Source organism: Micropterus salmoides, unplaced genomic scaffold (assembly GCF_014851395.1).
Source record: "Micropterus salmoides isolate LMB-PRFRI ecotype aquatic unplaced genomic scaffold, ASM1485139v1 Ms_hic_scaffold_9, whole genome shotgun sequence".
Lineage (NCBI taxonomy): Eukaryota > Metazoa > Chordata > Actinopteri > Centrarchiformes > Centrarchidae > Micropterus > Micropterus salmoides.
In genome coordinates this window covers 6,995,546-7,021,892 of record NW_024044681.1, presented here as the reverse complement: position 1 = coordinate 7,021,892, position 26,347 = coordinate 6,995,546, and the positions used below count along the sequence as shown (strand labels likewise).

The 26,347-nt window shown below is 44.2% G+C and overlaps 1 protein-coding gene across 1 annotated transcript in view; it reads right to left on the bottom strand.

Annotated features, from left to right (window-relative positions):
• Positions 1-2,894: 2,894 nt before the first annotated feature.
• The window catches only part of LOC119896010 (rap1 GTPase-activating protein 2-like), a 73,541-nt gene continuing 50,088 nt past the window's right edge, over positions 2,895-26,347 (bottom strand). Inside the window, exons 9-24 of the mRNA XM_038709472.1 lie at positions 26,051-26,104; positions 25,876-25,959; positions 24,482-24,582; positions 24,040-24,169; positions 19,446-19,601; positions 16,832-16,903; positions 16,668-16,754; positions 14,275-14,421; positions 13,892-13,996; positions 13,709-13,800; positions 13,464-13,568; positions 11,089-11,176; positions 10,090-10,156; positions 7,845-7,915; positions 7,679-7,708; positions 2,895-6,071 (exon numbers count right to left, since the gene is read on the bottom strand). Of these exons, the coding sequence (XP_038565400.1) occupies positions 7,697-7,708; positions 7,845-7,915; positions 10,090-10,156; positions 11,089-11,176; positions 13,464-13,568; positions 13,709-13,800; positions 13,892-13,996; positions 14,275-14,421; positions 16,668-16,754; positions 16,832-16,903; positions 19,446-19,601; positions 24,040-24,169; positions 24,482-24,582; positions 25,876-25,959; positions 26,051-26,104 (1,371 nt within the window). The 3' untranslated portion in view covers positions 2,895-6,071; positions 7,679-7,696. The remainder of the gene's footprint in view (positions 6,072-7,678; positions 7,709-7,844; positions 7,916-10,089; positions 10,157-11,088; positions 11,177-13,463; positions 13,569-13,708; positions 13,801-13,891; positions 13,997-14,274; positions 14,422-16,667; positions 16,755-16,831; positions 16,904-19,445; positions 19,602-24,039; positions 24,170-24,481; positions 24,583-25,875; positions 25,960-26,050; positions 26,105-26,347) is intronic.

Genomic DNA, 26,347 nt, shown 5'->3' with positions numbered 1-26,347 from the left:
ACAGCATAAAAGAGGACGCTGGCCACCACAGACTGGTTAAACATCTGCAGCAGTTTTTTGCAGATGTTGAAGGACCCCAGTCTTCTCAGTAAGTACAGACGGCTCTGCCCTTTCCTGTGGAGAGTGTCCATATTTCCTGTCTAGTCCAGCTTGTCATCCAGCTGCAGCCCCAGATATTTGTAAGTCCTGACCACCTCCACATCGACCCCCTCGATGGACACAGGCTGGAGATGTGGTTTCTTCCTTCTGAAGTCCACCACCATCTCCTTGGTCTTGGAGGTGTTCAGCTGCAGATGGTTGGTCCTGCACCACCTCATGAAGTCCTCTACCAGGCTCCTTTACTCCCCCTCCTGTCCATCCTTGAGTATTTCTGCATGTGGCAGAGCCCGGTGTTATACTGGAAGTCAGATGTGTGCAAGGTGAAGAGGACGGGAGAGAGCACGGTACCCTGTGGTGCTCCGGTGCTGCTGACCACAGTGTCTGACGTACTGTGGTCTCTCTGTGAGGTAGTCCATGTCACCAAACGTGGGTCCAACCTCATCTCTGTCAGCTTTTCTCTCAGCAGGAGCGGCCAGATGGTGTCGAAGGCGCTGGAGAAATCAAAAAACGCCATTCTCACAGCGCCGCTCACCTTGTCCAGATGTGAGTAGGCCCTGTGGAGCAGATAGAGGATGGCATCCTCCACGCCCACCTTCTCCTGGTATCCAAACTGCAGTGGATCTTGTGCATGGTGAACCTGGGGTCTGAGGACGTGTAGCAGCAGCAGTTCGAAGGTCTTCATGATTTGTGATGTCTGTGCTACTGGTCTGAAGTCACCCGGCTCCCTTGGGAACCGGCATGAGACATGAAGTCTTCCAGAGCACTGGGACCCTCCCCAGCTTCCCCAGCTGCAGGCTCAGGTTGAGGACATGCTGGAGTGGCTCCCCCAGTTCAGCAGAACAGGCTTTAAGCATCCTTGGACACACTCTGTCCGGGCCCGCTGCTTTCCTTGGACGGAGCCTCCTCAGCTCTCTGCTCACCTGATCCTTGGTGATGGTGGTGGGGAGGGGTGTTGAACTGTCCATGAGTGTGGAGGGTGGGGGTGGTCTGCAGTCTGAGGTGGTGATGGACATGGGGGTGTGAAGTGGGCCATCGCTGGTTGTGGGAGCTGGAGTATCAAACCTGTTAAAAAACAGGTTTAGCTGGTTTGCTCTCCCAGCATCCCCCTCTCCTGCAATACTGCCCTTCTTCTTGCAGCCTGTGATGGTTTTCATGCCATCCCAGACCTCCATCATGTTTTCTCACCGGTACTGAGCTCATTTGATCAGATCCAACACCAGAACCAGAACCTCAACACTAGAATGTTGAATCTGATGAATTTGCTGTTCAGGTGTTGTTACTTTGCTCTTTTCCAGCTCCCAGTGTTCGGCATATTGACGGCACCCATCGGCTTTTACGACTTCTGTTAACTACGGGTCAAGTCTCCCAAAACGACATATATGACCGCTCCCCAAAATGACGTGTGAGTGTCGGGAAGTACCAGCAGGCGTACCCGACCTTAAAGGCGCTATATGTAGTTAATAAAGTGAACCACTTTTTTATTGCGTGAAGGGTTTGTAACCTCACATAAAAACGATCCACTTGCCGGGTTTTTTAGTTACCTCTGATGGCCAGTATGCCTGTTCATATGTGAAGACTCCCGGTCGGATTCTCCAGAAAATGCCTCTTATCTGATGCATCTGAACAGTGCACACAGAAACAACACCGCAGCTAAAAACATGGAGTCTGCTAAGACCCTAAAACTACTGGCTCCCAGCACAACACAGACTCCAAGGGTGACGATAAGGATATAAAACAACAATTAAGTTTTATGTGCTGGAGCCTGCCAGGACAAAACGAGAATCAGATCGAGGTCGGGTGAAAACGCGGTCAGAAAGGTTTGCGCCACGGAGTGACCTCCACTTTTTTTTGGATATAAAAAACCGACAGAGTTGGCTTTCATCCTGTTGGGTCCTATTTCAGCCAGAAAGGATGTAACGCTACAAAGCTAATGCAGAGCGATTTGTTTATGCTAGCCTGTAGTGATGCAAGGCAGGGCAGCCAGCTAACGTTACGTTAGCTCAGACCTGCCGCTGCTTGCTTCTTAGTGTTCACTTTAGATTTACTGTCGTTTTACCGACACTCAGGTACACAGTTTCTCCACTGTCTCTGTCTCTTTAACTTTAGTGACCCAAATAAAATACAGCACTGCAACATAACAGCGCAGAACAACAACACAGTGGAAGAGCTATCCACTAACAGTAACGTTACCTACTGTGGTCTAACTGTTATAAAGTCTGACACGGTCTCATTTTAATATTCAGTCCAGCTCACGATGATAACAAAACGGTTATCATCTAAAACATGTAGCTGTGCTCACATCGCTGAGCATCCGGTGAAAGATACACAAAGAATAACGTTGGTTACTGAGAAGCAGACAGGCGAGCTAACGGCGATGTAGCACGTTATCATTACAGTTGACGTTATCGTGTAACGAGCATGGACTAGTTGAACGAGCAGCTGATAAAAATATTACTGTAACAGTGCAGTGGGAGTTTACCTGAGATTCTCACGAGTTCGAGCACACACCTGGTTGCAAGTTAAAAACTGCTGAAAACTACATATCGCTCCTTTAAGTACGTCACGTGACCTGAGTTTATATGACGTTTAACGTTTGGTCACCTTAAAAGTTTGACTTTCTTCCACACGGGACTTGAACCTCAGCCTCCTGAGTGAAAGTTTACTTGACTCATTCATCCACCGCCCCTCCTACTCACGTGGACTTTGTCGCTCTTTATACTACGTCACCTGACTGAAGACGGTGTTGCTCATGAGGGATCAGATGTGACTGGAAATCAAGACAATCAGAAACTAAATGATTTTTAGATGTATTTTGAATTCATTAGTGGAGAAATATTTGATCGGTTCCTGGTTACAAACATCACTGAAACAAAGTGCAAACATGTCGTCCTGCAGAAAGTTTGTAACATCAGAGTTTCACAGAAATGACACACAGCGACATCTTGAACACCTCCCCTCTCATCGCCCCCTTTAACCTTTATTTTATACGGGAAAAGAGATTTACACCTGAAGTCAGAGCGAGAAGAGGAGGAACAGATTTGTGCTTTCAGTGCAATCAAGACATTTAGAGTTCATTCGGCGTGTCAGACGTTGTATATTTAATATTCATGACTAACATCCGCACAGCTTTCAGTCACTTTAGTGCAAAATAAACATCTGGTTTCGCATCAAACGGCAGTGAAGCTTCTTCTTTTTTCAGGTTTACAGTCCTTTTTCACAGCAGCTCCGGGTCCAGCCTGTTCGTAACGCCAACACTCGAGGAAATCTTCGTGCTGCAGGTCTGACACAAGCTGTGAGGCCTGAACAAGTCTCGGCCAACAGGCTGATTGTGATGTTTAAATGTAAAAAGCTGACTGATGAGTGTCAGATCCACAGCGACATGAAGCGTCTGCAGCGGAAACCTGGAGGAGACGCAGAAACAAACTTAATCTCCTGATTAAAAGTTTGATCCCGGGGGTGTTTATGATGTGGGTAAGAAATAAATATTAATCACAGTGATGTTTGTAATTGGTTGTAATTGAAAAAGCACTAAAATGTTGAAGAAACACGCTGCAGTAATAACATCTCAGTTCAGAGACCAACAAAGAAGGAGCAGTTAAAAGGAAATGAATCAGACAGGTATGTCTGCAGATGTTTATTAACTGTTCACCTCAAGTATTAAAATGACAAATTAAAGATTAGGTTATGCATAATCTCTGGTGAATAAATATCGTTATTTAGAAAAGTATTTTCCTGGACTCCACCTGACTAATACGACATCATCAGTTCTTAACACTGAAACAGTTTCACTGCAGCTGCTGATCAAATGGTTCATAATTAGAGACGTGCAGCGCGTACTCGCGGTACACGGTGTGTACTTTTGGGGTGTTTTATTTTGAAAACTGAACTTATCTATGGCGTTCTGTTCTGTTCCGGGTTAGAATTAAGACAGCTCTTTGGCCAGACTCTAAACGCAGAGCCGTTGCTGTGGTTACCAGGTGTTTTGGGTTGGATGTGAACGAAAACGCGGAGGTTCCTGTGGCTTGTTGCACTAAACGGAACCAGCCGATGTTCCGTTCCAGATGCTGGTGGAGAGGTCATGTGACCAGGGGCCTGTACTACGAAGCAGGATCTGAGATTCAGCCTTTCACCGCAGTCTGAGCTCTTTTTATGGCATGAATGTATTTTTGGTTTGTGTGAAGTTAATTTAGAACGATGTTTGGAACATTTCTGAGAAATAAATGAATCTATCGAGGATAACGGGGCCGATTGGGGCGGCATTAGCTGGGTCTGTTAGGACTTGGTTTGGAAACCGGTGGGTTGCTGGATCAAGTCCAGCACGACCCATTCTGAATGGGCCCCCTGAGCAAGGCCCTGAACCCCGAACTGCTCCCCGGGCGCCGTACGATGGCAGCCTACTGCTCTTAAATAGGATGGGTTAAATGCAGAGAACAAATATCCTCTTCCCCTCCCTTTTTTAAAGAATTTCCCATCAGGGATCAATATAGTATTTCTGATTCTGGGTCCGATTCGCCTTCGCCGCTGATTCCCTCTTCTCAGCCTCAAGTTCATCCAGTTTGATTCTCTTCTTTTGATTTTCTTTGCCAAAACACACAAGGTCGACCAGCTGACGACGACCGTCTGCCTCCATGTCTGTGAGATCCCAAGTCCCCCGGAAACGCCAAACCGTTTTAATATTAACGCCGAGTGTGTGGTCCTGAGACTGAACCGTCTGGCGTGTCATCGGTTCATTCTGTCTGTGGGATCCCACGTTTTTAACATCGCTCTAGATCTGAAGATCCTCTGGTGAGCAGCAGGTGTTCAAACACGCCGTAAGAACACGTTCATTTAATGGAACACAAACGTAACTGTTGCCTTTCAGCTGCAATATCAGTTCACCTTCCTGTTTGTCCCATATCACCATTTGCTTGTCTGTGATTGGTCATCTTTGACATGAATGCGCTCACGGTTGTGTTGCACAATATATTGACTGATTACTGTTATCGCATTATCACGTTGAAAATGTTGCAGAAAGTTGTGGCGTCCGCTGGCTGTGTGGCTCATGCCGTTTTTCCAGTACCAGCTCGCCTCGACTCGGTTTGGCCCTGCTCTCTCTGACCAATCAGCAGTCTGCTGTGTTTTCACGTCACATTTTAGTATCCCTCAGCTCGCATGGAACCTCGACGGAGGTGATCCGAAAAAAGTACCTGGAAGCAGGTACAGGTGCAACATTTCTACAGTGGAAACCCAAACAGAGGTGAGTCGAGCTGGTACTGTGCGGTGGAGAAGGGGCTTTAGTTGCATAGGTGGAAATCGTGAGGGGGGTCTGGACTTAAAATAATTATATGATACATACTTAAAATAGTTGTGTAAGTAGTAAACCAGTGCAAAGTGGGCAAAAGAAAAGAAAGAAGATGAGTGTGAGATCAAAGGGGGAACGTTTCTGAAACCCACCAACGTGTTTTTACATGTTTAAGAAAATCAAAATGAATATCGTAATATCAGATTTTGTCAATATTGTGCACTTAGTGAGCTGATGGCCAGCTCGAGTGACGGCTGAGCCTGATAACGGACAGGTATCCTGGGTTTGTGGAACCTGCTTCGTGGTACGGGCCCCTGAAGTTGCTCAGCATCCTCCTGGATCCAGGTCCTTCACATATGAGGACCGAAATACTGCAGGACACGGTGCACAGGTGAACACCAGATCCGCCTCCTGCGCCTACCCTGGTGACATCACTATGACATCATCAGAGGTGTTTTCTGTTACAACTGGTTTCACCGGCTGAACGTGAACAGGAAACACATTTTCACGAGTAAAACTGTCGGAGTGACCTGAAGATTACGCCCAATGCTGAAGCTTCAGCCTCAGTGTGTGTGTGTCCATCAGTGTCTTCACATTAATGTCCTCCTCCTCTTTCTCTTCTTCCTCCTCTTCTTCCTCCTCCTCCTCCTCTTCTTCCTCCTCCTCCTCATTGAGGCTGATGTTTATTGTTCTGGAAAATGAAAAGTGAGAGAAGAGAAAAAAATTTAAAATATTAAAAGGATGCACAGCTAAATCAAAAGTTTGACCAAAGCTTTTTCCTCAGCTTTCAGTTTTCTTCCAGTAAGTAACATTTAAATGGAGAAGGCGAGGAGACAGACACCAGCAGTGAAGTACAGGTTTAAGGTGTGCAGTACTAGATAGTACATCACGTAGTATTTTAGGGCCACAGTGAGGAACAACAAACTTGTCTCTGTCTGAGCGACGAGCTGAAGTTTTATTATCAGAGGGAATGAAAGCAGCTTCATGAAGCATGACTCAGTAACCCAGATGTGTTGCGAAGCAGCAGCTGGAGTCCAACAGGGACCTGGTCTGATCCAGAGTCCCGGCTTCAGTGCATGATTACGGGTTACCTTACTGCACTAGGTCCCGTCCAGACCACCTGACAGACACCGGACCCCCTTTGTTCTCAGGATCAGACAAAGTTTAGGGAAGCTGCTGCTCTTCATTGGAGCTCATCAAGTAGGTGGTCCTAAAGTTATAAATGAGGGGGGGGTGCAGAGGAGATGTGACTCTGCAGACCAATAACTGGAGGCTGCCTGAGTTCCTTTCTCTGATAGATGCTGTATGTGCATATTTACCACAAAAGGCTCTGACTGATCTAAAAATATTGATGGAAAAAACGTGTTGTCATTTGCTTTTTAGCCCCCAGCAGTGACTGCAGGTGTTCCTTTGAGGCTGCATACAGCACCGGGCTGGATCACCAACCTCCACCTTCACGGACTCTGAGGTGCATTCCTGGTGAGTCCGCGAGGACTTTCAGGCTGCCCCCTTTTCAGATTGTCCGGTGTGTGGGGGCTCTCTGCAGACTTTCTGTAAGTCCACACCTCTGCAGACTTTCCTGAGGGAATTACCCACAGTTCATAGTGCTGGCCAGCTTAAGGCCTTTTATTGTGGCCAGCCTAAGGCCTTTTATTGTGGTCATTTTATGGCCTTTTACTGAGGCCAGCCTAAGGCCTTTTATTGTGGCCAGCCTAAGGCCTTTTATTGTGGCCAGCCTAAGGCCTTTTACTGAGGCCAGCCTAAGACCTTTTATTGTGGCCAGCTTAAGGCCTTTTATTGTGGTAATTTTATGACCTTTTACTGAGGCCAGCCTAAGACCTTTTATTGTGGCCAGTCTAAGGCTTTTTATTGTGGTCATTTTATGGCCTTTTACTGAGGCCAGCCTAAGGCCTTTTATTGTGGCCAGCCTAAGGCACACCTGTGCAATACCCATGCTTTCTGATCTGCATCTTGAAATGCCACACCTGTGAGGTGGATGGATTCACAGATTTTGACAGATTTGTGAACAATATTTGAGAGCAATAGGCCTTTTGTGTGCATAGAGAAAGTCTTAGATCTTTGAGTTCAGCTCATGATGAATGGGGGCAAAAACAAAAGTGTTGCATTTATCATTTTGTTCAGTGTATAGCTGGCAAAGGGCTCGCTGCCCGTTAAGCTTGTTAATCCCATAAAGCACATTGCTCTGAGAGCAGTCAGAGGAGTGTATTAATACTTCTATTAATGTTCAGACAGACTTTGAAAGCATCACACAGGACACAAACATGAAGCTGTACAAACCTCCGCTGCGTCCTCAGGTCAGTGGCCCTGCTGCAGACAGAGAGAACAGTCAGAACACTTTCACACTAAACTCATTATTTTAACCTACGTTAAGAGTTCAGGCCGGCTGTCGGGACCTGTTTTGTTGTGTACAGTAAAACGACACACAGTATGAACACAGACTCACCGCCGCAGAGTGACTCAACTTGTCAAAGCGAAACTTGAGGTTAGGTCTGGGAGAGCTTTTATTTTTCAGCTCTGAAACAGAGGAAGCAACAAACGTGTCACAGGAAACTCAGAAGCTTAAGAGGTGTTAATTAAATCATTTAATTTGTTAATTATCTTCCCACTATTACTATTTTAGTTTTCCTTTATTTCTTCCTTAAGTGACACTCTTAAGTGACTGTTAATGTGTGTGTGGAGCTGCAGCTGAGTTTCAGTGTGCATGATGTGTTGAACACTGACAATAAAGCTGAACCTTGAACTGGTTTCCTGTAACAGTCCGTCTGTATTGATCTGTTGTGGCTGAAGGTTCATCGACAACATTCAGATGCAGCTTTTAGCCGACAGCAGCACTTTGTCCCGAGTGTCTCTGCGCTCTTAGTGTACTTTTACTCCAAACTAGTCCATGTAGTAACTCTGCATGCTGTCATATTGACATGCTGGCAACATATGATTTACTTTGTAAATCTGCATCAGGATCAAGCAGGGCCGGGTATCAAACTTGTGCAAACTGAACAAAGTACAACACAATATATAAAAGTTCTGATAAATAAGAGTCAAATGTATAAAACTACAGAACACCTTTTTAAAATATTTGATACTACTACTACTGACTCTAATACTACTACTAATGAACATCAAATAGTGTTTGTATTGTGGGGGCCAGCGAAACAGAAACTAGAAAAAATACCAATACAGTACTACGACTAAAAATAATACCATATGTCATGTTATTGCTTTCATAATAATGATAAACAGGACTCTCCTACACAGGCTAATAATAATATATATATTTTTCTGGCTCTATGATACAGTGACGAGGAGGAAACGCTGCCCTTTAATTAATCTAATACTACGTGACCGTCTACAGTGAGGACCTGTGTGTTGAGCCCCTTTTCCCCCCCACGGTACCAGCCCGACTCGCCTTTGTTTGGTTTTCCATTGTAGAAATGTTGCACCTGTAGCTGCATCCAGGTAATTTTTTTTGTATCACCTCCGTCGATTTTCCAAGCGAGCTGAGGCGATACTAAAATGTGGTGTGAAAACACGACAGACTGCTGATTGGTCAGAGAGAATCGTCACTATTCACTGCATCATCACTGCACCAGACAGAGTCCAGCAACAGGAAGTTTTATATTTTACAGTTTTCATACGTTATTTCATCACTAAATCCACTTCTGAGAAGTTTAGAGGTGAGAAATCAGCTGTGTAGATTTAGAATATTGACAGTTTTAAGAGAAGTGATGAGTTTAGGAGCGCCGCGAGTGGCGGCGGGTAAAGCCTGCGCCTGAGGTACATTGAGGGGTCCTTTCTGCAATGGAAAACGGAGGACGGCCAAACCGAGGCGAGGCGAGCTGGTACTGGAAAAACGGCTTTAGATACTTGTTCAGCTCACGTTTATTCTTATTATTAAGTGCCCTGGTTTAATCATGTCTGACATGTCTGACTGTAACTAGAGACACTACGGTTTAATCGCTCTTTAATGTCGGCCTCCTCCACTGATAAACACACTAAGTTAGCTTTATGGCTAATTTAGCAACAGGCAGCGTTACCTGCTGTTGGTGATGTTAGAAAATATTTAGAAGGAATAAATTAAATTGGTCGGGCTCTAGTAAAATGCTCGCTGCTCGCAGGAGCTGAGATATGCGGAAAGTTAGGAACCCAGAAGCAGAATCCAAACACACAGTCCACTGGGTCTAACTTGGAACCGGTCCTCGATACCCGACCCCTGGATCATGATGCAGCAGCTTCACCCAAATTAACTTCTGTCCAGCAAAATATATCAAATAAAAAGTAAATACTGACGATGCTGCCGTTACATTTTTAATCATTACTGAACGCTTAAAAGACACGGACCTCCCCGTCTCGCACTCTGTATTGATATTGGGGTTATTGATCCAGAGTTCAGCATAAATAACCTCTTCATCTGGTCTCTTGTTGGGTTGAACCTGGTGAAGCTGCGTTCAGTCTAACGCAGAATCTGATAGGTCACGGATTACGGATACGCCATGTTTGTGTTTTACCAAACTGACTTACAGCACGCCGACCTGCCGTCTGGAGGAAAATCTCACTGTGATTATTTTTAGTGGCTGTTTTCTGAGACTAAACACAGAACCTGGTGTATGTTCCTTCATTTAAATCAGGAGTCCTGTAATTCAGATTTATCACTTCCTCTGATTGTGTGCGTGCAGCAGGAAGTTGTACTGAACCTGTGGGGCTGCGACAGACGATGAGCGGAGTTGAACTTTGACCTTCTGCTGTCGCAGCCTGGGCGAGCTAAAGACAGAGAGAGAGAGAGAGGACAGGTTACTGACACCACAGACTGAGCTTGACTTAAATTAAACTTTATTTCCCTCTGTGGCCTTTTTAATAATCCCTCCTGTTCACCAATAATTATAAAACTAAAGTTAAGCAAACACTTCCATCAGACTTTTCACATTAAAAGTCTTCCAGCATTCCAGTTATTGGCAGGCTTTTAATGTGAAAATCTACAGGAAAGTGTTGAGTTTCACTGGCGGCTGCTTCCTGCTCTCCGGAGGATGGACCCCTTTAGATTTTCCCGACACCGTGACCTTTCCTGTAGCGCCACCATCAGGACAAACTAGGACAAAATCACGCACAGTCAATATGACACATTAACCTTTGTAACGATTGCTAAACAATATCTAATGAAATACACCTGTGCACAAGATCCTCGTCGTCACAGTGGAGCTCTGGTTGATTATAAAAATGACTTCTTCTGTAGCACGAACTGCTTATCCTGCATACAGGGTCGCGGGGGGCTGAAGCCAATCCCAGCTGACATTGTGTGAAAGGCGGGGTATAACCTGGACAGGACGCCAGTCCATCGCAGGGCCACACATAGACAAACAACCACTCACGCTCACACCTAAGGACAATTTAGGGTCACCAATTAATCTAGGATGCATGTCTCTGGACGGTGGGAGGAAGCCGGAGCACCCGGGGAGAACATGCAAACTCCACACAGAAAGGCCGGGGCAACCGGGGTTTGAACCCACGACACCGCCGCGCCGCCCCAGCTAACATGTTGTTCAGGTAAAATCTCATCTCATAAATCAATAAAATTATAATTATTGGGTTCGAACAGCAAAGTTAAGTCTTTTGTTACTTCAGTAACTGTCCCGCCCCCCCGGACATCACTCTCCTGCAAAAGTATTAGGAGGCTGTGCGATTAGTTCGTGTCTCACCAGGTGTGTGTCGTCTGCAGGGATGCTGAAGCTGCAGGTGCTGGATGTCGATCTGGAAATCTTACTGCTCTCCTTCTTCATGTGGATCCTGCAGATTACAAACAAAACATCTTACTGCTGGCCGACACGGTCCTGTATCCAGGGTACAAATTATACAGTGAGAACCTGGGGGGCCACTTTTCCAGTTCTTGAAGGAAACCCAGCACAGTGCAGGTGTGTGCGACAGAGAACTGAAATCTTATAGTGCTGTCAGACCAAAAGCGAAGTGAGCGTTCGGGGCGGTGAGTTTACATACAAAGTCAACGCAAAGACGCGTACAGCCGCGATTTGATTTTTGATTTGAGTTGATTTATCTTCACTGGAGCTTCTTAGCAGCTTTTGAGCACATCCGGTTCCAGTGTTGTTGTTACCGTCGGTCGGCCCTACTTCATATTTATATAAAACCGGACAAACATGTGTCTGTAACTTTATTCCAGCTGTCGTTGTACTTTACTGTGAACAGGTTAGTGTAGCGTAGCCCTGATCGATCCAAACTCCATTCAGAAAACAAACATTTTTGAAGTTGTTGTCCTGCTGACCTGACAAAGCATCAATTCATATGTTTAACAAATCTGCATCATGTTGTCGTTATTTCGGCATCAGTTTGATCTGTTTATTTACTGTGGGTTCATACAGCTGTAGTAATGGCGAGTTGTGTTTATTCGCGTTGTGTGTGAACATTCAGCAGTTGTCCAGCGATAAAACCCCCGCGAGGAGAACGTTGCGTGGATTAAATTCACATTTGGTCTGAATGCCGCATCACAATGCTTACAATATACAGATTACAGTGTTGATGTGGAGCTGGAACCAGTCCAAGATCGTTATGACGTCTCATTAAAATCTATGTTTGCTGTTTGGTTTGTTTACGTTGATGATCCGGTGTTGGCGAGGGATGACCCGGTCCTGGTCCGCCCCCTAGTAGATTCAGGTTTAATCCTCCAGGTACACGCAAAGGACGCAGGCAAGTGTGTGAACTATGCTGTTTGCGTCGCTGACGCCCGTCTACGCCTGTCTACGCCTGCGCATTGTTAAAAAGCGAGTATTTCCAGGGCTTTAGGAGTCGGCTGGTCATTTTTCAGGTAAGTACGTTTTGTTTTAAGCCTATTTGTCGCCAGCTAAAATTAGCAACCCAGCTACTATCACAGTTAACGTGAATTACAGATGCACCTTCTAATAATAATATAATAAGCTTTATTTATACAGCACTTATCAAACAGAGTACAAAGTGCTTCACAACAAATCACACATACAATGCAAAAACAAATAACCACGTGGACACAGGGGGGTAAAATACTGAATATAAGAACAAGGATCACAATAGAGTATAATGAATATGTTCAGTAGGACATTAGGAAGATAAGACAAGGAAACAAAGTGATAAGAACGGTTGGGCAGGAAAAGTAAAACGAGTGGCAGCTCAGATAAAATCTGGATCTGCTGTCCGGTAAAAAGTTTTTAAAAGAGATTTGAAGGAAGAAGCCGACCCTGCCGGCCTAATTTCCTCAGGCGAGTCGTTCCAGAGCCTCGGGGCCCTGACAGCAAATGCTCGTTCGCCTTGCTAACCAAGCTAGCTAGCTCCACGCTCTTGTGCAAATATGGTCACATCTGTTTTCTAAAAAACCAAGATGTAGACGGCCAAAACTGGAGGCTTCAAAACGTTAGTCCACAAACCAACGGGTGACCTCACGGCGGCTACCTCACGTTCTTTTAACCAGTCTGTGGTCTAGATGTCTGTTTCTGGATTTGTGTGCATCACGTTTTATGTTCCTGATTTTGTCCTATTTCCTGCTGCAGGTTTTCTGGATTTGTGTTTTGTGTTTGCATCTGTTGTCTTTCCTTCAGTTGGTTGATAATAATTAAGCAACAACATGAAGTTATTTTATCTTAAAATAACGGCTTAAAAATCATTTTGATGGTACACTGACTTGCAGCAGGGAGAATGGCGCCCTACGTAACATTGGAATACTAGGCGGGAAACCTTTCTGGGACAAGAGCGTAACGCCACAAGACCCTTCAGCAAGCAAACTATAAGAAGAAGCGAGCTCGGTATTCTCAGTATGGATATCATGGCAGAAGCTGATGTCAGAGGAAGCGAAAAAGAGACTGCACAAGAGTAAATATCAGACTTGGAGTGAGCTAAACGAACTGAAAGGCTGCAGGACGGACGGCGAGCTGGGCTTCGTTCTGTTGGACTGGTCTGTGATGTTGCTGTGTCTTGTGTTGTCGCACTTGCACTTTATTGTTCACTTCCATGTTTCCTTGCTAACAGTCGTCTTCTTCACTGCCTTTGTTGGCGCGTTAAAACTGATGTGATTCTGACGGAGTCACATACACACCTGTCCCGCTGTCCCGCCTCTGGAGAGCTGGGATTGGACGGCAGCTCTGACCTCACCTCCAGTGTCGGGTGGCAGCTGTCGAAGCTCCTCTGCTCACTGAGGAGGCTGACGCATCCACAACACAAAGACAAGTGGATCACATGACGTTATTAGCCTAGCTTAGCATAAAGAAGGGGGGGCATCCACCTTCCTTCTGTCTGAGTCACATGTTGGATTCTGTTTAATGGCCAGGATTAAAACGTTACCTCCTCTGGTTTTGCTTCTCCGTTTGGCTGTCGACGCTCAGCAGACGGGGAAAAAGTCCTGATCGCCGCTTCACAGGAGATTTCACGTTACCCTGACGACAAACACACCAGACACAGCGGCTGTTAAACAGTCAGGACGGCGGGAAACACGGGCCGCCTCGGTGACCTCTGACCTCTGCTCACCTCAGCGTTAATGTGAGCCAGACCCCCCCCACTCAGACTGGTCGGCAGACCTGCCCCGCCCCGCGACATGGTCTCCATGGAGACGCTCCGTCCTCGCATCGCCCTCTGACGGCAAGAGAGAGAGAGAGAGATGACAGCGTTTGTTAGCGGAGGAAAATTCAAAATGATACTGTCATTTAATTAAAAAAATATTATTTATATAGTTATATACTGTGTGCATATATACACTATATATATATATATATATAGTGTGTGTGTGTGTGTGTGTGTATATATGTAGTATCCGCGACCCTGTACGCAGGATAAGCGGTTGACGATGGATGGATCTATGTAGTACAGAAGAAATAAAATAAAGGATTATGGAGGTAAATGAAATAAAACACCTTAATGGACTCCAGCAGACCTCCATGGGCGTGTCCGTTCTCACCTCGCCCCTCCTCCTCTAGACCTGATGTCAATCCCAGCATGCTCTGGGAGCGTCTCTGCAGCTCATCATGGAGGCTGTCCAACAGGGCGGCCCGGGTACGCTCCTACACACACAACAAGAGAGGTGAACCAGCAGCAGTGTTGGGCAATTACTAGTCTCTTATTACTCCTTAAAAAAGTAATATTATTACTTTACTTATTACTGGGTGATAAAAGTAACTAGTTACGTTACTATATTACTTGCCAGTGTTTCCCGCAGAATGAAAGCGGGGGGGGGGGGGGGGGGGGGGGGGCCATACCAGGAGGTGTTGCAGGAATAGATGCTCCTACGCTAATTATGGGAAACGCTGCTTTCCCTAAATGTTCGTTCGGTTGAAAGCTTTTTGCTGCTCGCACAGAGTTTACGATAGATGACAATGTTCTTTGCATCTTAGACTGTGACACAGTAATGGCAGCTGCTGCTTCCAGCTGTGAAAAGAACGCCTCTCTCCCTCGTTCTCCTTTCTTCATTTAGTTTTTGGCTATCAGCAGACATGAACAACAGAAGGTCCAGAGCCGCTGAGCTGCCGCACAGTCGTGGATTCACGTCAAGGATGGTGCGTTCAGTAACGCAGCGTTACTTGGATAAGTAACTGTAATAATATTACTATTTTAGAAAAGTAATTAGTTACACTACTTAGTTACTGGGAAAAGTAATATTATTAAAGTAACGCGTTACTGCCCAACACTGACCAGCAGAGTCACGTAGATAGAAAACAACAGGGGACCGAACACGGAGCCCTGCGGAACACCACGAACAAATACATTTACGCGACTACGGCAACATTAAGCTGCTTCACTACAGTTTGAAATGTATGTTTTACTTCATTACATTTATTTTAAAGCTGTATTTTCAGATTCAGATTATGAACACAAAATATAAATCAGGTATGATGTATTATTACAGGTGAAGCTACCTAGTAAGAATATAAAGTCATTAAAATAAGCTCCACATTAACGAGCCGCAACATTAAAGTGATCATCAATAATCATAATACAGTAATACGGCCTTTCTGCATACTGAGTTCTTTTACTAAGATTTTGAAAGCAGGACTTTTACTTCCATCACTTGTCATGTTTTAAAGTTTCCTTTACATTCATTAGAAACAGAACATTTAATTTCTAGCTCAGGGCTGGCGGTAGGTAACAGCTCGTGTCACGGTTCTGGGAGGTTGGTGTCTTGTGTCTCTCCTTTCCTGTTTTATTTTGTTGTTGTCTTGTTTAACTTCTGTTTTGTTCTCACTGGTTGTCTACCTGGTTTCACCTGTGTGTCATTATGTTCAGACCTCCTGGTGTATTTATTTGGGCTCGCTGCGTGTTCGTCATTTCATGTTTGTTTATGGCTGCACCACCAATGTTTCATCCCTTGGATTGTGCCTCATGTTTCTAATCATTTGGATGTATACTGTCAGTTCTGGCTTTATGGACTAACGACATTTGTTTGTGGGCGCTCCACCTCATCCTCACTTTTAAGTCTTCATCTGTTTTTGTGTCAAAAACGTCTCAACTTTATCACACCTGTTTGGCTCGTACGTGTCAGCCGGACAGAACCTAAAACCTGAAAAATACCCCCCCCACTCCCCCCGCGCCCTTAAGGGACCCGTGTCCACCAAAGCGTTTTTGCCAGCTGAAAACACCGGCTGCTCTTCTGAAAACGCCCAGCAGGGAGCGCTAGCGGGCGTTTTTGGTTGCTATGATACCTAAAATCCGTGGAAGTGATGTTGCAAGTAGTTCTACCTGACTTTACCGGATGTAAAAATGTCAACAGAGTAGAGTCCTCGCTCTGAATGAAGAGAAGGCTGAAGCAGGTAGAGAGAGAGGACGGACTCGCCGAATGTGGGTTCATGAGATTTTGTGGGCGAGGAAACATCTCGGCGAGTAACACTGTTTGGTCCAAGAGCTGAGGTTGGACGAAGCTCGGTTCCATAATAGTAACCGTTGCTACTTGCGTTGCTATGTGACAGTGACGAGCGCAGCGTTTTTCCCAAAGTTTAACATTTTTCAACTCTCGGCGACCAGAAAAACCCCTCACACTGCTGCTGTTTTTACCAGGTTGTAAAAACGCGGCGCTCCCATTGAAAATAGACGCTGTCTTTAGTGGACACAGACCCTTAGGCCTCCCTCCAAAGCCACTCCCCCAAAACACATGTTCATGCTCAGGTAGGCAGGCAATGCTTGTTACAGTCGTGCAGCTGGGGATGCCAGATGTTTTTCCGTTTTGTGTCAGAGCATTTCAGTTATTGATTGATGTAAAGAGAATTTTAACAAACAGAACAAAACGTGTGTCTGAAGTGTTTTTAGACTTTTTTACCTCTAGCCGGGCGAAGCGGTCGCTCTTGTAGCAGGCCAGCTCTGCGTTTATGAGTTTAGTGAGGAGAAACTCTCTGAACTCCGGACCCTGAACACACAAAGGACACCAGGTTCACATTTATACCCGGAACATTTTGAAGATTGTTGTGCTCGTCTTCCTCTCACCTTCTTAAAGACGGCTGGATTTGGGAGGGGCGGGCCAAACGGAGGAACGTCTTCTCGTGCTGTGACGGACACCTGTCAATCACAACAGTTTGTCACAGAGACAGCAGGCGGGAACAGAACAACAACACTGTGTTTCTCAGTAGTTTAGTGAGAACTGGTTTGTTGTGTGCTGTAGAGAGGCTGGTACCCGTGATCGAGCTCTTCTACAGCTCTCCTGGTGAATAATCACAACAAAAGATGGACCACTGTTTCTCTGATAAAAACTCAAAGGTACAAGAAGGCTGTGGACAGATACGCTGAAGGAGAGAACTACAAGTCCCAGGGTGCACTTCAGCAAGAAACATCGAATCCAGCTTAAATTAATTGACCTTTAGATTCTGAGTTCTGTGGTTTGTTCCCACCTCTGCTTCTCCACCCACCTTAAAAAAACAATCATAGACCCATTTAGATACGTCAACTTACTTCTTCCTTCTTCTGACAAGTTTTGGATTTTGAACTCAACTGAGTTTTAGAAAGTTAAACTTCATTCATTGTGTTGAGTATTTGAGACTTTTGTCGGGTTGATTGAACTTGTGTAAGTTATAAGTTGAAAAACGGCGAGAATGCGGGGATGGGTGCTGCGTCTGTTTAGTTTGAGAGAAACATACATAATCAACAAAATATTAGGGTAGAAACGAGGATCCTGTACAGTCAGATACTTTTTATGAGTATCATCAGAGTAAAATGCATCAATATCTCTTTTATTATAAACTAGAAATATCCATCCGTCCATCCATCCATCCATCATCAACCGCTTATCCTGCGTACAGGGTCGCGGGGGGCTGGAGCCAATCCAAGCTGACATCGGGCGAAAGGCGGGGTACACCCTGGACAGGTCGCCAGTCCATCGCAGGGCCACACATGTATGAACAACTACTCACGCTCACACCTAAGGACAATTTAGGGTCACCAATTAACCAATCAGCATGTCTTTGGACAGTGGGAGGAAGCCGGAGCACCCGGAGAGAACCCACGCAGACACGGGGAGAACATGCAAACTCCACACAGAAAGGCCGAGACAACCGGGGTTTGAACCCACGACAGCAACTATTAATATACAAATCTTTTGTTTAAAAATCAATTACTATTATGATCAAAAACATTGCTATGAAGCTCAATTCTGAGGCTGTTCTGTAAATAGTTTTCTAATAAATATAGCAAGTTCTGAAACCAATTTCAGGCTTAAATAACTTCCAGTTAGTCCCGCCCACATCTAGATTAAGCCACACCCATTCTGAGTATGGATACCATCCATCATCCATCCATCGTCAACCGCTTATCCTGAGTACAGGGTCGCGGGCGGCTGGAGCCAATCACAGCTGACATCGGGCGAAAGGCGGGGTACAACCTGGACAGGTCGCCAGTCCATCGCAAGGAGTATGGATACAGAAAATTTTATTTGTTTAACAGATACAGATAGTGGTGTTCTTGTTCATCCCTACTAATTATATATTGCAGATAAGTTTCAAATTTCAACCAAAATATGGTAAGACTAGTGCCACCGGTGGAAAGGGTTCCTGACTGTGGCCTTAAGGCCCTTTCAGAAAGGAGGTGATACCTGCTGCTATTTTGAACATTGACAGCGGTGTGCACTTGCGCACCAACAAACTGCCCTGCCGCGTTGCAAGCTATTGAAGATAATACTGCTGCAGCGCTGTTGTTTCAAGGCAGCAGGTGAACTTGTATTTCCAAATTTAACTAATTTGAAATGTCTTATATTTAGTTATCTGAACTTAAAAATGTGAGTTGAAAGGGTGTAGAATTGTATGTTTGTTTGACAAGAGACAGCAAGTTTCCTTGAATGGAAAATGTAATATAGGTAGTTGTTTAGAGTTCAAACAATAAATTAGCATTAATTAAACAAATTGTATAACGTAACATCATGAGCTGAAACAAAGCTTTTCTTAAAGTTGCGTTTACTCACATTTTTAAGGCAGAAATTGGAACTTAAGTTTTTAAGTTGAAACACCTTGATAATTTTTACAGTGCAACAACAGGAGCAGCCAAGACTCAAGGGTTTTGCAGTATTTAGAGCCGTCCATCAGACAGACAAAAAATCTAAATGGTGGTCAGACGATGAAGCTGTAGGCTGGTTTCATCAACCAGGTGGGTTTCATACTCAGAAACACTGAGGAGAACTTTTAATACCTTTGAAATGGGAATACAGAACGTGGAACCAGCGGCTCCTCAAACTTATTAGCACATGAAGCTAACTTCTTGAGTGCACCCAGAAGGCCTTTAGAGTTGTTCCATACAGTAAGTCAGTCAGTAGACAGGAAGCGCTGCTCGGTACCAGAGATAAGACTGAAATTTAACTAAAGCTTTTCTTTCTCATCTTCGATGGAAATCTTTCTGCCAATGATCATTCCCAGTTGTGATCAGAATCAGAAATACTTTATTGATCCCCGAAGGGAAATTCTGTAACATCTCTGGTTTAATCTCAACACAGGAAAAAAGAGAGAGAAATTCAGTTTGTAAATGACACAACACTCTGCTCTGCTGGAGGGAACTTTGATATTTAGATTTACAAACATGCAAGAACACTAAGTGAAACATGTTTTGTCCTCAGCTGTACCTTGTAGGAGCTGCTGTCACCGCAAGGCTCCTCCACCTGCACCACGATGAAGGCGTGCAGGAAGTTGGAGGCGATCATGTCTGGGACAAAAGGCGTGGCCTCCTCCTGGAACACCACCGCCACGATGTCGTTTCCTATGTGACGTTTCCTCTGAAGCTGGAGCAGAACTTGACTTACATCATCATGTCATGCTATTGTTGTATTGTTACACGTTCTGTAATGTCAAGCTGCTGTATGTTGTAGTGTGTCTATATCCCTGTTTGTCATGCTGTAATACTGCATGTTATGATGTACTCACTTCATGCCACTTCAAAACACGTCATGTAATATCATGTGCTTTTACGTTACACTCAATTGTGTTCTGCTGTTTCTCACGTTCTGTCGTGTGTTTCTCATGTTCTGTCATGTGTTTCTCACGCTCTGTCATGTGTTTCACATGTTCTTTCATGTGTTTCCTATGCTCTGTTATGTGTTTCTCATGCTCTGTCATGCGTTTCTCACGCTCTGTCATGTGTTTCTCATGTTCTGTGATGTGTTTCTCATGCTCTGTCATGTGTTTCACATGTTCTTTCATGTGTTTCACATGTTCTTTCATGTGTTTCCTATGCTCTGTTATGCGTTTCTCATGCTCTGTCATGTGTTTCACATGTTCTTTCATGTGTTTCCTATGCTCTGTCATGCGTTTCTCACGCTCTGTCATGTGTTTCACATGTTCTTTCATGTGTTTCCTATGCTCTGTCATGTGTTTCTCACGCTCTGTCATGTGTTTCACATGTTCTTTCATGTGTTTCCTATGCTCTGTTATGTGTTTCTCATGTTCTGTGATGTGTTTCTCATGCTCTGTCATGTGTTTCACATGTTCTTTCATGTGTTTCCTATGCTCTGTTATGTGTTTCTCATGCTCTGTCATGCGTTTCTCATGCTCTGTCATGTGTTTCACATGTTCTTTCATGTGTTTCCTATGCTCTGTCATGCGTTTCTCACGCTCTGTCATGTGTTTCACATGTTCTTTCATGTGTTTCCTATGCTCTGTTATGTGTTTCTCACGCTCTGTCATGCGTTTCTCACGCTCTGTCATGTGTTTCTCATGTTCTGTGATGTGTTTCTCATGCTCTGTCATGTGTTTCACATGTTCTTTCATGTGTTTCCTATGCTCTGTTATGTGTTTCTCACGTTCTGTCATGCATTTCTCATGCTCTGTCATGTGTTTCACATGTTCTTTCATGTGTTTCCTATGCTCTGTCATGCGTTTCTCACGCTCTGTCATGTGTTTCACATGTTCTTTCATGTGTTTCCTATGCTCTGTTATGTGTTTCTCACGCTCTGTCATGTGTTTCACATGTTTTTTCATGTGTTTCCTATGCTCTGTCATGCGTTTCTCATGCTCTGTCATGTGTTTCACATGTTCTTTCATGTGTTTCCTATGCTCTGTCATGCGTTTCTCACGCTCTGTCATGTGTTTCTCATGTGCTGTCATGTGTTTCTCATGTACTGTCATGTGTTTCTCATGTTCGGTCATGTGTTTCTCACACTGTCATGTGTTTCTCATGCTCTGTCATGTGTTTCTCATGCTCTGTCATGTGTTTCTCATGTTCGGTCATGTGTTTCTCACACTGTCATGTGTTTCTCATGCTCTGTCATGTGTTTCTCATGCTCTGTCATGTGTTTCTCATGCTCTGTCATGTGTTTCTTACGTTCGGTCATGTGTTTCTCATGTTCGGTCATGTGTTTCTCACACTGTCATGTGTTTCTCACACTGTCATGTGTTTCTCATGTTCTATCATGTGTTTCTCACGTTCTGTCATGTGTTTCTCATGTGCTGTCATGTGTTTCTCATGTTCTGTCATGTGTTTCCCACGCTCTGTCATGTGTTTCTCATGTTCGGTCATGTGTTTTTTCACACTGTCATGTGTTTCTCATGCTCTGTCATGTGTTTCTTACGCTCTGTCATGTGTTTCTTACATTCTGTCATGTGTTTCTCACACTGTCATGTGTTTCTCATGTTCTATCATGTGTTTCTCACGTTCTGTCATGTGTTTCCTATGCTCTGTCATGCGTTTCTCATGCTCTGTCATGTGTTTCACATGTTCTTTCATGTGTTTCCTATGCTCTGTCATGCGTTTCTCACGCTCTGTCATGTGTTTCTCATGTGCTGTCATGTGTTTCTCATGTACTGTCATGTGTTTCTCACGCTCTGTCATGTGTTTCTCATGTTCGGTCATGTGTTTCTCACACTGTCATGTGTTTCTCATGCTCTGTCATGTGTTTCTCATGCTCTGTCATGTGTTTCTTACGTTCGGTCATGTGTTTCTCATGTTCGGTCATGTGTTTCTCACACTGTCATGTGTTTCTCACACTGTCATGTGTTTCTCATGTTCTATCATGTGTTTCTCACGTTCTGTCATGTGTTTCTCATGTGCTGTCATGTGTTTCTCATGTTCTGTCATGTGTTTCCCACGCTCTGTCATGTGTTTCTCATGTTCGGTCATGTGTTTTTTCACACTGTCATGTGTTTCTCATGCTCTGTCATGTGTTTCTTACATTCTGTCATGTGTTTCTCATGTTTGGTCATGTGTTTCTCACACTGTCATGTGTTTCTCATGTTCTATCATGTGTTTCTCACGTTCTGTCATGTGTTTCACATGTTCTTTCATGTGTTTCCTATGCTCTGTTATGTGTTTCTCACGCTCTGTCATGCGTTTCTCAGGCTCTGTCATGTGTTTCACATGTTCTTTCATGTGTTTCCTATGCTCTGTCATGCGTTTCTCACGCTCTGTCATGTGTTTCTCATGTTCTGTCATGTGTTTCCCACGCTCTGTCATGTGTTTCTCATGTTCGGTCATGTGTTTCTCACACTGTCATGTGTTTCTCATGCTCTGCCATGTGTTTCTCATGCTCTGTCATGTGTTTCTTACGTTCGGTCATGTGTTTCTCATGTTCGGTCATGTGTTTCTCACACTGTCATGTGTTTCTCATGTTCTATCATGTGTTTCTCATGTTCGGTCATGTGTTTCTCACACTGTCATGTGTTTCTCATGCTCTGTCATGTGTTTCTTACGTTCGGTCATGTGTTTCTCATGTTCGGTCTTGTGTTTCTCACACTGTCATGTGTTTCTCATGTTCTATCATGTGTTTCTCACGTTCTGTCATGTGTTTCTCGTGTGCTGTCATGTGTTTCTCATGTGCTGTCATGTGTTTCACATGTTCTTTCATGTGTTTCTTATGCTCTGTTATCTGTTTCTCATGTTCGGTCATGTGTTTCTCACACTGTCATGTGTTTCTCACACTGTCATGTGTTTCTCATGTTCTATCATGTGTTTCTCACGTTCTATCATGTGTTTCTCACGTTCTGTCATGTGTTTCTCATGTTCGGTCATGTGTTTCTCACACTGTCATGTGTTTCTCATGCTCTGTCATGTGTTTCTTACATTCTGTCATGTGTTTCTCATGTTTGGTCATGTGTTTCTCACACTGTCATGTGTTTCTCATGTTCTATCATGTGTTTCTCACACTGTCATGTGTTTCTCATGTTCTATCATGTGTTTCTCACGTTCTGTCATGTGTTTCTCATGTTCTGTCGTGTTTCTCACACTGTCATGTGTTTCTCATGCTCTGTCATGTGTTTCCCACGCTCTGTCATGTGTTTCTCATGTTCTGTCATGTGTTTCTCATGTTCTGTCATGTCACGCTCTGTCATGTGTTTCATGTGTTGTCATGTCACGCTCTGTCATGTGTTTCATGTGTTGTCATGTCACTCTCTGTCATGTGTTTCTCATGTTCTGTCATGTGTTTCTCACATTCTGTCATGTGTTTCTCATGTTCGGTCATGTGTTTCTCACACTGTCATGTGTTTCTCATGCTCTGTCATGTGTTTCTTACGTTCGGTCATGTGTTTCTCATGTTCGGTCTTGTGTTTCTCACACTGTCATGTGTTTCTCATGTTCTATCATGTGTTTCTCACGTTCTGTCATGTGTTTCTCGTGTGCTGTCATGTGTTTCTCATGTGCTGTCATGTGTTTCACATGTTCTTTCATGTGTTTCTTATGCTCTGTTATCTGTTTCTCACGCTCTGTCATGTGTTTCTCACGTTCTGTCATATCACGCTCTGTCATGTGTTTCTCACGCTCTGTCATGTGTTTCTCACACTCTGTCATGTGTTTCTCATGTGCTGTCATGTGTTTCTCATGTTCTGTCATGTGTTTCTCACGCTCTGTCATGTGTTTCTCACGTTCTGTCATGTGTTTCTCATGTTCTGCCATGTGTTTCTCACGCTCTGTCATGTGTTTCTCACGCTCTGTCATGTGTTTCTCATGTTCTGCCATGTGTTTCTCACGTTCTGTCATGTGTTTCACATGTTCTGTCATGTGTTTCTCATGTTCTGTCATGTGTTTCTCACGTTCTGTCATGTGTTTCACATGTTCTGTCATGTGTTTCTCATGTTCTGTCATGTGTTTCTCACGTTCTGTCATGTGTTTCACATGTTCTGTCATGTGTTTCTCACGTTCTGTCATGTGTTTCACATGTTCTGTCATGTGTTTCTCAGGCTCTGTCATGTTTATGTCATGTTCTGTATATGTTTCTCATGCTGTTCTACCTGCTGTGTGTCTCCCTCTGTGAAGGGCAGTTTGGTGGAGACGTGGAACATGATCTCCTGCTGTCTGTGGACGGTGTAGATCGACTGGGAACCCGTCTGACCGTGGGACACATCCAGACCTCCCCGAAACCTGCACAGAGGAGCGATGCCGTTTTTAAATTTCAGTCAGGGTTAAGGTTAACAAACATGCTTCCAGACCCTCTACAGGCAGCACAACCTACTTACAAAGATTATCCACCATCTTCTTTCTTTATTTTATTTTAAATATATATATATATATATATATATATATATATATATATATATATACACATATCTTTACATGTTCTATTGCTTCTCTCTTGTTTCTGTGTTCTACTTGTTAAAAACATAATAAAAATAATGTTAATAAACATTATTTTGTAGATTGGCCTTTACTCTGATGGATTATTACCCTCCTCACCCCTTGAAGTCCTGCAGCTGCACTGTGTCTCCCAGCAGTTGCAGGAACTCTGTGAAGGCTGGCGTCTCCTCGTTGTTCCTGAACAGCTCCTCCTCAGACACCTGACGGACAAGTGACAACCCCGTCAGTCTCACAACATACAACCAGAACACGTTCACATCCGTCACACATCAGCTGCACAACAACCGTCCAACTAGTTCACACAGAAAGCGTTTCTAGCACGACTCCACGATATGAGGAAAATCTGCACTGTGCGTTATCATTCCATATATTGCGATGACGTAATAAACGTATTTAGATTCAGAACGGAATTAGAATTGAATATTTTAAATATCAATAAACGACTGATTTTCTGTTGATTCATGCTACCTATCGAGATGTGCTACTTAGCGGTTCTGCGGGTTCGTATGACCCACAAGCGTGGTCTGTTCCCACGGCCATAAATCTGTGCAACCTTACTGTTGGGCACGCCGCTGAGACAGTGGCTGATCGTCAGCAATATCAACACAAAATCATTATTAGTCTATCAGAATACGCTACCCCTGAAATGATGTTATAATATAATCAAATAAAGAAGACGTCATAATACTGTGAAAGTTATAACTTTATGGGATTGGAAATGGGAACACATAAGGTGGCATTTTTCAAGGGCAGCATATATCGTCAGAACACCGGCAATAGTTTACAGCAGCAAAGTCACTATATGAACTCAATAACATCTCTGTAAGCAAATCTAACATGTCAGTAAAATAGATCAAATTTCCTGATGTTTAAAAAGAGTGAAAAACTCGGACATTTATCCTGTTTAACATCACGTTTTGGTGCCTATCACTAAATAAAATTAGTTTTCTTATTCATGGCGTCATTTGCGACTGAAATCACGTTAATAATCCCTTTTGTAGACAACAATAACGTCAGCCTGTTCTTTGGTTCCCTGAATGAAAAAGGGGTGAAAACGGATCAGTAAACTCTCACACACTTGTGATTAACAGATGAAAGTCTAGAATTTACAGACTGGAAATGTCACGTCTCGCTGTTAATGTGGAAATCTGTGCAGCTATCATTGGCTAGCACTTCTTCACAAATCACATGCAGCAGGCGGTGAGCCACCTGAGCCAGGTCGCTGCTGAACATCGACGTTCACATGTTTTGGTAGCTCCTAAAGTTTCAGGCTGTGACGCTCTTGGTTTCAAGTGACTTAATCTCCTCCATCAGCTGTGAGTCACTGCTGCAGCGCCACCTGCCGGTGAGCGGTCAAACTACAATAACCAGCTTCCTGCATGCACCTGTGCCTCTCACCTCACACAGTATCTTTGCCTCACAGTGGGAATCATGTATATTAATCTGAGGTCAAACAGTCAATGTGTTCCCGCGGTCAGTCAGGCAGGAAGTACCTGTCCAAATCTCTGGTAAATGACTCCAAACTTGAAGGTGTTGTTGACCTCGTGCTCGTCGTAGTTTACGATCAGCTGAGACGCCTGATGACAGACAGGTTAGATAAAATCAGTCCATCGTGATCTGTTCGTAGCAGAAAACTGGAGGTTGTGTTGAAGCTGTGTGAGCGCTCACCTTCGGGTAGAGGACGGGACTGAAGCGCAGGCCTGCTGCTTCCTCACACAGCAGCTTCAGGAGGAACAACACACACAGTTTCAGCCTCAGAGACAAACAGAAACACACATCTACAAAAACAGAATCGGTCCTTCTTTTTCCCAGCGTCCGGTAACAGTCACATTCATCAGCTCGCAGTCACTTCTTTAAATGTTCCCCACAAACACAAGAGGAACAAACATCACGTGTGTTCTCTGTTCTCTATGTTGTTTGTTACTTATTGTTGTGTGTTGTACCCGTCTTACTACTATTGTGTAT